The following is a 15,022-nucleotide window of genomic DNA, read 5'->3' as shown; positions in this document are numbered from 1 at the left end:
AAGAAACTTGTTAGCCTATACATTTATCTCACCTGTTAGGTGTATCACAAGTTATAACTCCTATGCAAAGGTTATGTTCTGTTTAGTGTACTTACAAAAGGTCTCAATGCCAATAGCAACTGGGAGTTGTTCTGTGCCCTGGTCCCATTCGATGGTATGACTGTTAGATGCAAGACTTTTTAACATGCGTATTTTGATTCTGTAAGCTTTTTGACGTTCCAGGCTTAGCATGTTTTCATCCATCAGAAGGGCAATGATTTGTTTTGCTTTTTCCTGAACATGAATTCCTATACAAAAATAAAAAAGCGGAACTTGTGAGGGATAGCCTCTACCTACTATTTGCTCTTCATGTGGAGTCCTTAGCAAATAAAATATGATTAAATTAGGATACCCATGGTATAATAGCTTAATATTTATATATATATAGAGAGAGAGAAAAAGAAGCGCAAGCTCCATAGCGTGATACTGTAAGGAAAATGTATTCAAAATTAAAATAGAAAAAAAGGGTCCATTGGACATGCACTCACAAGAGATCCTAAAATAAACAGCATATGAGAATGTTCTCAGTCGTGGGGCAGTCACTGCCAAGGTGTGCAGCAGTCAGTCAGCATACAGGCAGTTAAATCCCAGTGTGTTTCAAAGTGGGAGTAAGCAGGCAAGATGGTATTGAGATGCTCTCAATGCAGGGGGAGAGGCAGGGATGAAGGGGGCTGGAGGAATCACACTAAACACATCTGCGGTATGGTGACTGGTGAGGAGGTTAGAACTGCGCTACTACATTGTTTGTGTTTATATAACAGAAAAAGAGAAGAAAAAGCGCCGATCCTCGTGTGATAACGTATATAAAATTGTATAAAATTTGGACAAGACGATTCAAAACTCACAAAAATCCAAGTGTTACAGACATTGTATGAGTACACCTCATGCTCAACATCAAAGTCTATATATTGTAATAAAGTTATAATACTTTGATGTCACTCAATGGATAAAACCTCTCTAACCAGGGTATATATACACAAAAAACTGACTATAAATAGTCAAGTGCAATAACTACTCAATCAGCAATCATATAATGTAAATAAGTGTGTGGTTAGATATGATTTTAATACAATGTATACAAATCTGTGACAAATAATATATGTCTAATAACATTGATTCTTTTATATATAGAGGTTTTAGTTATATATTTGTGTAGCCCTGCTTCCTATCGCTATGTGTGTGTATGGGTGACTGCGCAGCCACTGTGTATTGAATTAGTGAATGGTACCGTTGGGGCTCTTGCTGAAATACCTGCCGAGCATTCCGGTACTTGGATCTGCCCCGATCTTCACAAAGGGTCTCCGCATGTCGAGGCCTTCCTCCCGTTCTCTCTCTCTCTCTCTTTGGTCCAGGGCGATCCCACCCGGACACTAGTAACACCACGCGGGGTCTGATCCCCGACTTCCCGCCAAATAAGATAGTCCCGATACAATTACACAGATGGTAGTGAACAGGAACCTCTCTAGGGCGATCCCTGACTCCGCTTGTCCCTACGGTGACTCGGGGCTAAACTGGGCCTGGGGCACACAGCCTATGCCGGGGCGGCTTAACCTCCCCTACTCCAACACTCCGTCTCCTCTCCTCTCCCACGCGCTCTAACTCACGTGCGTGCAACCACCTCCCTTTATCCCCTCCTCTCCATGACGCTCCCCGCGGGGCTGCTGGGTCAAGGATCGACTCCCTCCCGCCAACTGTGCTCCCCGCCTTCGCGGGCTTTTGAAAATCCTACAAGCGCAATCTCCCGCTCTTTTGGGGCTAATCAGGGGTCACGGCTACATCTGTATTTAGTCAACTAATTAAACCGCATTGTTGTTTGATTGTTATGAGAATTTTCCTCTTTAGAAGGATGATCAATATTGTGGCAAGACGGCCTCGCGGCGGGGTCAGTAAGACGCTTGACACGATGGGAAACTTTAAACACTAGTGGTTTATTAGCCACAACCAAAATAAGCACGGGTGCACTGTCCCTTTAAGAAACTACTTTCTTGCAAATTAAAGCCTAGTCCCGTTAGGGACACTAACTCACTTCTTGAGCCCTTACTAACAGGACAGCCAGCTAATCTGGTCATGCCCAAAACATGCTACACAAACGATAACCAATAAGCATAATAAGAATAAAGTCTTATCTCTTTTGCAGCTCCAACAGCAAACAGGAACACGGTTCCAGGGAGCAGGCTGTGTCCAGCCTCGCAGCGATCTTGATCTTTATCCTGGGTTGGGGTCCCAGCTGGTCCCAGCAGCCTAGCTCCTCGCAGGACTGGGGACCAGAGCAACAGCAACGGCTTCCCAGCCGGGAGAGTTCTCTCCACCTTCCTGTGGAAAAACAAGCTCCCTGTGTGTGTGTCACTTCCTGCTTTTAAACCTGCAGTCTCTCAGGCCTCCTGCTTAATTAGGCTGCAGGTGTGCTTCTTTCTGTCTGAGGAGATTAACACTCTGTGAACTGGCTGCAGCGTCTCTCCATTCACTATTCCAGCCTACTGAGTTAGTGACTCTGTCACATATCCCTCTCCCCAGCGAAACATTGTCCTGTGGAGCGGCCCGTGCACCATTCCCGTGCACCAGCATTTTTGGCGAAAATGTCTGACGTCGGCCCTTCCCTCCCCCTTTTTTTTTCTTGCCTTCCAATTTAGGCATTTTCTTTATTGGGTAATTACCAGGCCATCTGGGCCTGAACACTCATCCTTTCTCTACCTCTTTCTCTTGTGCCGTCCTGAGTCTAGGGTTGAAGCTCCGCCTTTGTTGTGTCCCCTTTTGCAAATGTCCCCAAGCCTCCTGCTGTCTATCAGCTATCTCTGCCTTCTTCCTCTTGGGCTCAGAGTCTCCCTTACCCTGTAGAAGAGCCAAGACCTCAGTTAGCTCATAGCATTCACTCACCAGTGCTTGTCCTGCTTCTCCCTCTGTTTTTTTTACCTTCCTCAAAGGTTTTTTGTACTTCTTCGTCTGAATCAGAAGTCATCCTGGCCCTTTTCTTAGAAGAACCCACACAGATTAAAGCTTCCCATGATACAGAGCTGTCAACCTTTTTCTTATCTTCCGGGCTCTTTTCCAGCTTTTGTTCCTCACCATTTTCTTTAGCTTCCTCTTGATTTTCAACAGAACCAGCACTACCAGTAGAGGACATGGTAGCACCCTTTGCTTTTTCAACTTCATCTTCTTTGTCACTTTCAGAAGGCAGTTTTGCACGCTTTGTAGGGGTGACCATTTTTTTAAAAGAGGCCCATGGTGTAATGCCTTCCTTCTTTCTTTCTGCATCAGAAGTGGCCCCTTCACCTTCTGTTTCAAGTCTGTGCTGTGTCTCCCATTACATTTTCTGTAGGAGAGGTCTCTATAGACTCATCAGGAGAAGAGGGCGAACTGTCTCCTCCATCTACCTCTGCAGGATCACGAGACTCCAATGAGACAGGTACTTGTTCTGTCACATACTCTGCCTTTGTCTCTTCTTCCTTCTTTCCTTTATGCTTCTTGCCTGAAAGCTTCTTTAAACCAGATCCAGTGAAAAGCTTCCTTAGAGGGCTACCTTGAAGCTTAGCCTTCTCTTGTGAAGACAGTAACTCCGCTTCAGTGGTGATGGCTTCTGGACCTTTCTCCATCAGCGTATTTTTAGTGTTGGTTTTCACCTCATTTATCTTTATAACTTCAATTTGGGTGGGGGTCTTATCAACCCTAAGTGCACCCCATGATGCCGCTCTATTACCGTCGGCAGACTCGTAGGCTTGGGCCTTTCTTTCTTGTCCCTTTAATTTACTCCGTTGGGAGTGTTGCTGGATAACCTGTGATGTCTTTCTCATCTTATTTTCCAACTGAGCGGTGTCCAACATAGCCACATGCTCAGTCTTTAGGGCCTCGAGTATCTCGTCCAGGTCACGCTTTTGTTTCTCCGCCAACTTGTGGCCAGCACGCTCAGACTCCAGGTCCTTCCTCAGGTCATGAAGCTGTCCTTCTGCATATCTTTTTTCACTCAGTGCCGCTGCCAGTTCATCCTCTTTGGCGTTGAGTCGCGACTCCACATCTCTTAGCAGGTTCAGCGCAAGGCTTAAATCTGTTTCTTTTCCTCTATTTCTGACCTGCAATTGCCTGTGCTCCTCCCAGACCTTGTCCAGCTCCAGCTGCAGTCGGTCCCTCTCATTAGCCGTGTCGTCCAGCAGCCTGTGGGTATCAGCCATCTCGATTTCATAGCGCAATGTCAGGCAAGCCACCTGAAGGACGGACACCTCCTCCGTCTTGGTGCGCTGCATCTCGTGCTCAGCCATCTGCGTTTGCAGCTCTTCAATCTGATGCTGCCAGTCCCCTCTCAGGGCCTTCACCTCTTCCCGGTGCTTACTCTGGGTTTGCATCAACGCCTCCTCCATCTTTTTGAGCTCTGCAGTTCTTGTCGCCAGTATCGCTGTTGCTTCTGTCTTCCAGGCTTCTTTCTCCTTGGCATACTGACTCATGGAGATGGAGTTGCCTCTCTGCTTCTCCAGCTCTTGCTCCAGTCTTTGGACCTTCTCATGTTCCCTCTCACACAGAGTCACCTGGCTTCTAAGCTCCGCCTCCAGCGATGCTCTTGTGGCGCTCAACGTGATCTTCAGCTGCTCCAGGGTGAGGCATTCTTTTTCCAGCATTTTCTCTGCATTCTGCAGAGCAGCCTGTACTTCATTTTTTCCTTGCGCCAATTGCGTCTTCACTTTCTGCGCTTGGTGAAGCTTCTCAGTCCCATCACTGACCTGACCAGTCAGGTTTAAAACCTCTTCCTTCAGGTTTATATTCTCCATTTTCACAGTCTCTATATCCCTCTGGGCATTCTCATGGGTTTCCTTCAACATACCCAGCTCTGTGTTTAGACTGTGGCCCTCCTGGCGTGAGAGCTCCAGCTCTGTTTTGAGTGTGCTAGCTTCTTGGTGAGAAACTTCTAAGTCTTTGATGAAGTTTTGCACATCTCTCTGGGACATCTCATAGCATAGTCTCCAGTCAGGATTTGTTCTCTCTGATTCCATGTTAGCAATTGCGGTGTTGGCCTTATCCAAGCTTCTCTTCAGCTCCTCCAACTCACTCCGTAAGAGACGCTCTGTTTTCTTTAACTCCTCATACTCAAGTATAGCTGGGAGTATACACCTCTTTACCTCGGCGTTCCCTTCTCGCTCCCTATTCAATTGCTCATGCAAGGCATCATAATCACGGTGGGCAGTTTGGAGTGCAGAAATTAAGGCCTCTTTTCCCTGGATCAAGGATTCAGCTTCCCTTTGCTCCTCCTTTTCCTTTGCCACTGTTCCTGTGACAATTCTGCCCATCACTCCGATCTGCAGCACATCTCGGTGGCTTGCTGACGCCTGTTGTCCTGATATCGCAGGCTCAAGTGGTTTGGTCACTTCCTCTGTGACTTGAAAAATATTTTTATTTTTCTTCTTTCTCTTTGTTTTATTAGTTCCAGAGACATCAGTGGTACTGGGCACACACACACTGGACACTTTTGCAGCTTTCATCTGCGGGTACGTCTCTCTTCTCGGGGCCACATATGCATCGTCATCATAATCATCATATGGCCTGAAGGGACACTGTTTTGTATGGTTATGTACATTGCAAAACTGACAAATGACGGCGGCCATTTTAAAACCCCGTTTTTTTGTTTGTTTTTTTTCACACCCGACGAGGCAGACTTTGCACAACACACGTAAGTTGTACTTGCTTTACAATATTTGAACCTTCTGGGTTCTTCTTAGGGCAACTTCTTTGCAAAAATCCAATTTCACTTTCTTTTTTACCAGACAGGGCAAACTTTACCTCACAGCACTTGCTAGCTGCAAATTCACTCACTTCAGCAAAAGGCATTAGCTTTACACAGCAATCCTTTCATACCCGACGGGGCAAAATTTACACTCAGCGCTTGCTAGCTGTAACTTTCATGCTTCAGCAAAAATCATTTTTTTTTTCCGCTTGAGTTCAGTGTCTCAACACATCTTCATCTACTGACCCCCAGAGGCGTAGCATCCCACTTCTGACACCACCTGTGGCAAGACGGCCTTGCGGCGGGGTCAGTAAGACGCTTGACACGATGGGAAACTTTAAACACTAGTGGTTTATTAGCCACAACCAAAATAAGCACGGGTGCACTGTCCCTTTAAGAAACTACTTTCTTGCAAATTAAAGCCTAGTCCCGTTAGGGACACTAACTCACTTCTTGAGCCCTTACTAACAGGACAGCCAGCTAATCTGGTCATGCCCAAAACATGCTACACAAACGATAACCAATAAGCATAATAAGAATAAAGTCTTATCTCTTTTGCAGCTCCAACAGCAAACAGGAACACGGTTCCAGGGAGCAGGCTGTGTCCAGCCTCGCAGCGATCTTGATCTTTATCCTGGGTTGGGGTCCCAGCAGCCTAGCTCCTCGCAGGACTGGGGACCAGAGCAACAGCAACGGCTTCCCAGCCGGGAGAGTTCTCTCCACCTTCCTGTGGAAAAACAAGCTCCCTGTGTGTGTGTCACTTCCTGCTTTTAAACCTGCAGTCTCTCAGGCCTCCTGCTTAATTAGGCTGCAGGTGTGCTTCTTTCTGTCTGAGGAGATTAACACTCTGTGAACTGGCTGCAGCGTCTCTCCATTCACTATTCCAGCCTACTGAGTTAGTGACTCTGTCACAATATATATATATTATTTCTAATACAGGCTTAATTAGCCTTCTTAGGCTTAATTATTATTAATTCTAATACAGGCTATTTAGAACTATTTTCTGAGGATGGCATAAATACATATATATATATTTTTACATATATTCATGTGCCACAGCCCAGTTGCACTCTATGTGGCATTACATATAGTCAATATTAGGAGGGTGTGGGCGTTTGAGCTTGCTGGGTTTGTGTGTTTAATATATATATATATGTATTTATGCCATCCTCAGAAAATAGTTCTAAATAGCCTGTATTAGAATTAATTTGACAACAAAAAACATTTTAGTAAATGTATGTACAAATGTATTGTATTAACGCCGTTTCAATGATATGCATAAGATCATCCAATGTAGGATTAATTGATTAATTAAATTAAGAGTTCTGCTTATTGATACTACTAATTGTGTTTAACATCATGCGTTTATAATTGATTAATTATATATTGTCTTCAGTGATTGGTTAGTGGGTATAATTAAACATTCCCAGTCCAGTCAGTTAACATCCCCTGATGAAATCAGCTGAGTCTGAAGAAACGCATAGGGACACGTGTTATCATTGCATATGGTATTACTTCCTGGTAAAATATTTTATAAATAAATAAATAAATATGGTAGTGAGCCAACTTGCTAGAGAACTGTAGCTGTGTTCCGTTCCTGACTATTAAGGCAATACATCCGAAATGAACCTGTGTCACTGGGTGGAGATTTGCCGGAGGACACTCCAGAGTGTAACACCACCAACAGGAAAGAGGAGTGACGTCATTCCAGAGCATTGCCAGCGGAGCAGCGGCGGTTCACAGCAGTGTTGGAGCATGAGGTGTACTCATACAATGCCTGTAACACTTGGATTTTTGTGAGTTTTGAATCATCTTGTCCAAATTTTATTAAATTTTATATACGTTATCACACAAGGATCGGGCGCTTTTTATTCTCTTTTTCTGTTAGGTTATGTCAAGGGAGGTTGTTGCTAGGTGCTAGGTGCTAATGGTGAAAGGCAGGGTTGCAGACCTGTCTAAGATGTGAATGTGCTCACAAGTGATATTTTTATTTGCTATATGCAATATGGTGGAGATTTTTTGTCGCCCTTGTCACCCACCATAATTTATATAAATTATGGTGTATATATTGTGTATATATATATATATATATATATTGTGACAAACGCCCCTCTTTTGTAGTGCTGACGTCTGTCTGGGTTCTTCCCGACACAGTCTTCTAGGGTTAATTATACAACAAACAGGATCATGCAAAGTATTATGCTGCTTAACTCAGGCTTCTGCCTGCTTTATTTTCATCCAAGTAAGGTACTGCAGCTTTAACATGTGAAGGTTAGAGGTACTCAGATACTTTCATTCAGCAGTTCACATATTTCAGTGTTACCATATTTCCCACACTGTTATTTCAAGAAATAAAACCAAAATCATATAAGCAAAATCCTATCCCTTTCAGGGATCTAACTACACATCAGAATCAGTCTCTCTAACAGCTGCTGGCCAACTAAACTGGTTCCCCAGCTTAAAACAATGCTCTCTCATTTAGGGTCACAAGATACAGTACAGTCTTTTAGCAACAGCAGTAACCATTTGTTTTGTCTTATCTGTTCGTGGAGTCCAGGCAAATCCTCTGGTACTGTGATACGTGGAGGGGCCGTCAACCCCGATACTGGATGCAGGGGAGCAGCGACACCCCCAGCCCACAGGCTCCAAGGAGAGAGAGAGAGAGAAATGCAAAACCTCTCTGCTCTAAATACCTGTGCATGTGATTAGAAGAGCAGGTGAGGGAGAACTAGAGCCATTGTAATCTGTGGTCTGGATTTTCCATCCAGCTGCCTGAGTTAATGGGAAGCTGTGGAACGGATCATTTGTAACTATTCCTGCACTTTCTGCTCTAAAATGGGGCAGAAAGCTGCCTAACATCTTTGGACTATGTCACATATCCCCCTCCCCAGCTCACACCTACTGGGGTGAGCGGCCATGGACCTCACTAGGGTGAGCGTCCTACCTGAAATACTTGAGCTAACTCCTCAGTACAACATTAAGTATTCACATGACACGAATATGAACTTCATTATATAATTTACCAACTGAAAGGGCCATCAACCCTGTATATTAATTTGTAGTTTAGCTACATTTTCAACACAGAGAACCAATATAACACTGTACCCTTGACAAAATGCTTATTTTAGAGGCCTAATATACCTTAACTACAATACCTTATTTGCATAGTTAAGTGTCCGTGACATAGTCCACACGTGTAATAACAAAAAAATATCGGTCAATTCCCCAAACCCATTTTTTTTTTCTTTGACTTCCAGTCCATTACATTTCCTGACTTTATTTCATAGGCCGCTGCAAACTGCAAATGACTGGACTGTTTCTTTAGCTTCTGACGGAACTCTGGGCCCGGATAGTCTTTGTCTTTATATTGTGGCCCAGAGTGGCGAGATCCGGAAAAATTCAAGGCCAGCGTTGACCTTCGTCGCTTTTGATTTGCGACCTTTGAACCTTTATGGTACTTTTTACTGCCATGTATTTTCTCATGACCATCACTCACAGAGATTTGGGATTTTTCCTTTGGGGCAATTATATGGTATTTAGAAGATGAAGCACTGATTACCTGGAGCACCTTCACCTTGATGGGGCTCTCACTAACTCTGGCTGTACCCTGTGGCATTTTACCTTTGCAGCCGGCAGGCATGTAGTCTTGAACCTCTCTTTCCTGAGGTCTACATTTATTCAGGCGGAAGTACCGCTGGATAACCAGTGACGCATTTCTCAGGGTTTGATAGCGAATCCTGTTCTGTGTCATCCTAGTCAGAGACTGGATTTTTATAGTTGCTCCTTTCATAATGAGGAACCTGTTTCGTACCATGCGGGCACGGTAGAATGATTGAAGAACACAGGCTGCTTTATTCCGGTGATTGAACACACGAATTTTCATCCTTCTGTAGGCAGCCTGTAGGATGATAGTTGCGGCGCGTTTACGCTGATAATTTTCTCTTTCCCTTCTTCCTTGGATAAGAGCTTTGCAGTGCTTCTGAATTATTCTAATGCTTTTCTCCTTTTTCAAAATGTTAAGTTCCTCCACGAGAGAATTCTGTTTTGTGCATACATCTCGCAATTCTGTTCTCAGAGCGTCCATTTCTTCCTGGTGCTGGCTCTGAGTGTGCATCAGTGCTTCCTGCACTTCTAATTTTTCCTGAGTCAACTGTTTCTTTATTTTTTCTGCTTGGTCAGTCAAATCTGAATTTTCCAATTTCAGAGTCTCATTTTCTTGCTTTACAGTCTCTAACTCACTTAGGGCAATCTCATGGGTTTGCTTCAACATTCCCAGCTCTGTGTTCAGACCGTGGCCCTCCAGGCGCAAGTGTTGCACCTCTGTGCTGAGCGCATGAACCTCTTGTAGAGCCTTCCCGTATTTCTGTTTTAGGATAGCAATCAATTTGTCAGACTTAATCTGTTTTTCATCCATGGTGACAATTACGGTGTTGGCCTTTTCCAGACTAGTCGTCACCTCTTCCAGCTCACTCCGTAAGAGAGACTCTGTTTTCTTCAAAGCCTCGTGCTCTTGTAAAGCTGGAAGTATACACCTCTGTAACTCGGCGTTCGCTTCTCGCACCTTATTGTTAGATTCTTGCTCCTTCTTCCAACATTCTCGCTCCTTCACCAAATCCTGCCACAGGACTTCATAATTATGGCGGGCAGCTTGGAGTGCAGAAACCAAAGCCTCTTTATCCTGGTTCAAGGATTCAGCTTCCCTTTGCTCCTCCTTTTCCTTTGCCACTGTTCCCGTGACAATTCTGCCGATCACTCCGGTCTGCAGCACATCTCGGCGCCTTTCTGACGCATGTCCTGACAGCGCAGGTTCAAGTGGCTCGGTCACTTCCCCTGTGACTTGAGGGACAGTTTTCTTTTTCTTCTTCTTTCTTTTTGCTTTATTAGCTCCAGAGATATCAGTGGTACTGGGCACACGCTCACTGGTATCAGCTTCCACATCTTGCTTGCACACATAGGGCGTTGCTTGCTTTTGCAGCTGTTTGTCTTTGAAAATTTTGGGGCACACATCTTCCATGTGACCTACTTTATGACAGGCCCAGCATACTAAATTCATCTGTGGGTACGGCTCTCCTCCAGGGGCCACATACGAGTCGTCATCATCATCATCATCATCGTATGGCCTGAAGGGACACTGTTTTTCATGATTATGTACATTACAAAACAAACATTTCACGTCGGCCATTTTAGAAACCCGGCAGGAACAATTTGCTAGCTGCAATTTCACTCCCTTCAGCAACTTGCATACAGCACTTGCTAGCTGCAAATTCACTCACTTCAGCAAAATGCATTAGCTTTCCAAACAGCACTTGCTAGATGCAATTTTTTTTTTTTTCTTCTTCAGCAAAACATTTTGGTTTTCTGTTTGGGTTCAGGGTGCTATTGCATCCACACTTCGCACATTCTCTGTGTATGCTAGAAGCACAACTGATATACACATTGGGACAGACTTCACTCATAGCATCTGTACTTTAGTTCAGCTCGGCGGCCATTTTAAACCCCCGCATTTATTTGCAAACCCACAGACTTTTTAGTGTCGACCCGCATTCTCCACCATATGTGACAAACGCCCCTCTTTTGTAGTGCTGATGTCTGTCTGGGTTCTTCCCGACACAGTCTTTTAGGGTTAATTATACAACAAACAGGATCATGCAAAGTATTATGCTGCTTAACTCAGGCTTCTGCCTGCTTTATTTTCATCCAAGTAAGGTACTGCAGCTTTAACATGTGAAGGTTAGAGGTACTCAGATACTTTCATTCAGCAGTTCACATATTTCAGTGTTACCATATTTCCCACACTGTTATTTCAAGAAATAAAACCAAAATCATATAAGCAAAATCCTATCCCTTTCAGGGATCTAACTACACATCAGAATCAGTCTCTCTAACAGCTGCTGGCCAACTAAACTGGTTCCCCAGCTTAAAACAATGCTCTCTCATTTAGGGTCACAAGATACAGTACAGTCTTTTAGCAACAGCAGTAACCATTTGTTTTGTCTTATCTGTTCGTGGAGTCCAGGCAAATCCTCTGGTACTGTGATACGTGGAGGGGCCGTCAACCCCGATACTGGATGCAGGGGAGCAGCGACACCCCCAGCCCCCAGGCTCCAAGGAGAGAGAGAGAGAGAAATGCAAAACCTCTCTGCTCTAAATACCTGTGCATGTGATTAGAAGAGCAGGTGAGGGAGAACTAGAGCCATTGTAATCTGTGGTCTGGATTTTCCATCCAGCTGCCTGAGTTAATGGGAAGCTGTGGAACGGATCATTTGTAACTATTCCTGCACTTTCTGCTCTAAAATGGGGCAGAAAGCTGCCTAACATCTTTGGACTATGTCACAATATATATACACACACACCATACTTTATATGTGATGATCCGCCATCCTGGCGGCTGGAGACTGTCTCCTCACTTGGAAACACCTGCCGCCACGGACACCCAGGCTGCAGTCTCACGGCCCCGTTACGCGGGCTACACCTCTGCCCCTCGTTCCGGTGCGCGGCGAGTGCGCTCATCCAGTCTCTCCTCTGACGCACGTCCGTCTCCGCCCCGGTCTCTGTTCGTGATCAGGCTGCATCATAGGGCACACCTGTGTGCACCAGCAGCCTATAGGATTCGGTTTCCTGGTTCCGCCCTGGCTCTTCATTTGAGGATCTCCCTTTATAAACCCTCTTGCTCCAGACTCTCATTGCCGAGCAGTCTTGTGTGATGCTTTACCTTGCTACATCCTGTTCCTGTTTCTCCTGCCTTGCATTGTTTGCCTTGCCTGTTGATCCTGCCGCTGCCTGACCCTGCTACGTACCTTGGACTCCGCACCTCTCTACTCCTGATCCATAATTATACCTACCTTCCTCCAGTCTCCTATCCTGAACCTGGCTACGTACCCCGACAATCCGATACTCTCCAATTCTGATCTGGCAAGTACCCTCTACTACTCTCACGTTTATACTCCTGACCTGGCTTGCACGACCAATCTACATTCTAGGCATGCCCGCGGGCTGGCGTTACTCAATTCCCTACCCCAGCACCGCAGTCGCGCTTCGTTAGTGGTGAGCTACGCGTTACATTATATAAGTTATGGTGGGTGAAAAGGGCGACAAAAAACCTCCACCGTATCGCATATAGCAAATAAAAATATCCAGTATAATATATCCACTATAATATATATTATAAATATATATATAGTTTGGCTATTTATTTTTAAGCTGTCCTCTTATTTCTTAACTAAATGTGATGTCGGAATTACATACAGATATTAAGCCTTTAACTTTCTTGTTTCAAGATTAATAATACAAAATCTGAAACCCTGGATATAGATTTCCCTGAATAAACATTAAAGCTATTTAAGTAAAAAATCTAGGTATGTACTTAACCAATTCCTATAATACAGGTACCATACTGTATATTCCCAAAACTATCCACACCTTTTTAAAGTTCTGATAAAAGATTTAGAGGAATGGAGAGGATCATGTACTTCTTTCAGACTTTACCAATTAAGTTCCTAGAGCTACTGCTACTGTCCCTAGAGACACTGTACCATGGCTGTCAAACATGCGGCCCACAAGGTGTCTCGATGCAGCCATGCCCGCAAGTCCCATGTGCTGTGTCAGCGGGGGCCCTGCGATCGCTGGAAATAGCCGCCGTGCCGCCTCTCCCCCTGCTTGTGTGCGGCGCCGCCTCCTCCAATTCCTCTCCCCCCAGTGTTGTACGATGCCATCTCCTCCTCCTCTCCTCCCGCTGGTGCCCAGTGCCACCTCCTCCCCTCACTGGTGCGCACCAGAAGAAAGCCGCACAGCACCGGAGGCTACCCCAAGATAAGATGTGGGGCTATTGTGAGGGAGGTGGGCAGGTGTGGGGCTATTGTAGGAGCAGGTGTAGGGCTATTGTGGGGAGGAGACAGGTATGGGACTATTGTCGGGAAGGGGGGCAGGTGTGGGGCTATTGGGGGAGGGGGCTTACGTGGGGCAGGGGGGATAATTGTGATGCTATGATGGGGGTATTGTGTGTATTGTGGAGCAGGGGGTTATTGTGTTTGTGTGTATATTGCGAGGCAGGGGGGTATTGTGTGTGTATGTATTGCAGGCCAGGGGGGCTATTCTGTGTGTGTATTGTGGGGCAGGGGTGTATTGTGTGTGTATTGTAGGGCAGGGTGGTATTGTGTGTGTGTGTATTGTGGGACAGGGAGTAGTGTGCGTGTATGGTGGGGGAGATAAGAGTGAGAGAGGGGGAAAGAGTTACAGAGGGGAAAAGAGAGAAGGGATGAAGAGAGGAAATGGGGAGAGAGGGAGAGATGGGGGGGAGAGAGATGGTGAGGGGGGGGGAAAGGAGGGGGGAGGTAAAGAGGGATGGGGAGGTGGGGGAGGAGGAAAGGGGGTATGAGGGAGAGATAGGAGGGGAGAGTGATGGTGAGCGGGGAGAGAAGGATGAGGAGAGGGGGAGGCAGAGAGGGAGACAGAGGGGGATGGGGAGAGTGGGCAGAGGGAGAGAAGGAAGGGGGAGGGTTGGGGAGAAGGGGATGGACAGGGGGGATAGGGATGGGGAGAGAGGGGAGAGGGAGGCGGAGAAATATGGGGAGAGGGAGGGGTGAGAGGGGAAAGGGAGGTGGAGATGGAAAGGGAGGGGAGAGAGGGATGGCAAGAGGGGGGGAAAAGATGAGGGGGAGAGCGCGATGGGGATAGAGGGATGGTGAGCGGGGAGAGGGATGGGGAGAGAGGGATGGGTAGAGGGAGATAAGCATGAGGAGAGGGGAATGGGGATGATCAGAGGGGAAGAGAGGGAGGCAGAGAGAGATAGGGAGATAAGGATGAGGAGGGGAGATGGGAAGAGGGAGATACAGATGAGATGGGGGGTGGGGAGTGAGGGATGGGGAGATAGGGAGGGATGGGGAGAGAGGCATGGGGGGTGGGTGCAGGGGGAGCAGGGAATAAGAAAGGGATGGGGAGAGGGGGAGAAAGGGATCGGGATAGGGGGAGGAGGGAATGGGGAGAGGGAGATAAGGATGGGAAAAGGGAGATACGGATTAGATGGGAGAGGCATAGGGAGAAGGGAGGGGGAGGTGATGGGGGATGGGTACAGGGGGAGGAGGGAAGGAGATGGGGGAAGAAAGGGACAGGGAAAGGGGGCGAGAACGATGGGGAAAGGGGGATGGGCAGAGGGAGAGAAGGATGGGGGAAGGGAATGGGGAGAGGGTTGGATGGACAGAGGGGGATAGGAATGGGGAGATGGGGACAGGGGGGGAGATGGGGAGAGAGGGTGGGGAGAGACGGATGGGGATAGGGAGATAA

At 46.3% G+C, this 15,022-nt stretch overlaps 1 protein-coding gene across 1 annotated transcript in view; it reads right to left on the bottom strand.

Annotated features, from left to right (window-relative positions):
• The window catches only part of ENTHD1 (ENTH domain containing 1), a 281,812-nt gene that overhangs the window by 198,024 nt on the left and 68,766 nt on the right, over positions 1–15,022 (bottom strand). The window contains exon 4 of the mRNA XM_075573741.1: positions 96–287. Within this exon, the coding sequence (XP_075429856.1) occupies positions 96–287 (192 nt within the window). The remainder of the gene's footprint in view (positions 1–95; positions 288–15,022) is intronic.

The sequence above is a fragment of the Ascaphus truei genome, chromosome 17 (genome assembly GCF_040206685.1).
Source record: "Ascaphus truei isolate aAscTru1 chromosome 17, aAscTru1.hap1, whole genome shotgun sequence".
NCBI lineage: Eukaryota > Metazoa > Chordata > Amphibia > Anura > Ascaphidae > Ascaphus > Ascaphus truei.
The sequence above is the reverse complement of the archived record's forward strand: the minus strand, read 5'-3'. Positions and strand labels throughout refer to the sequence as shown.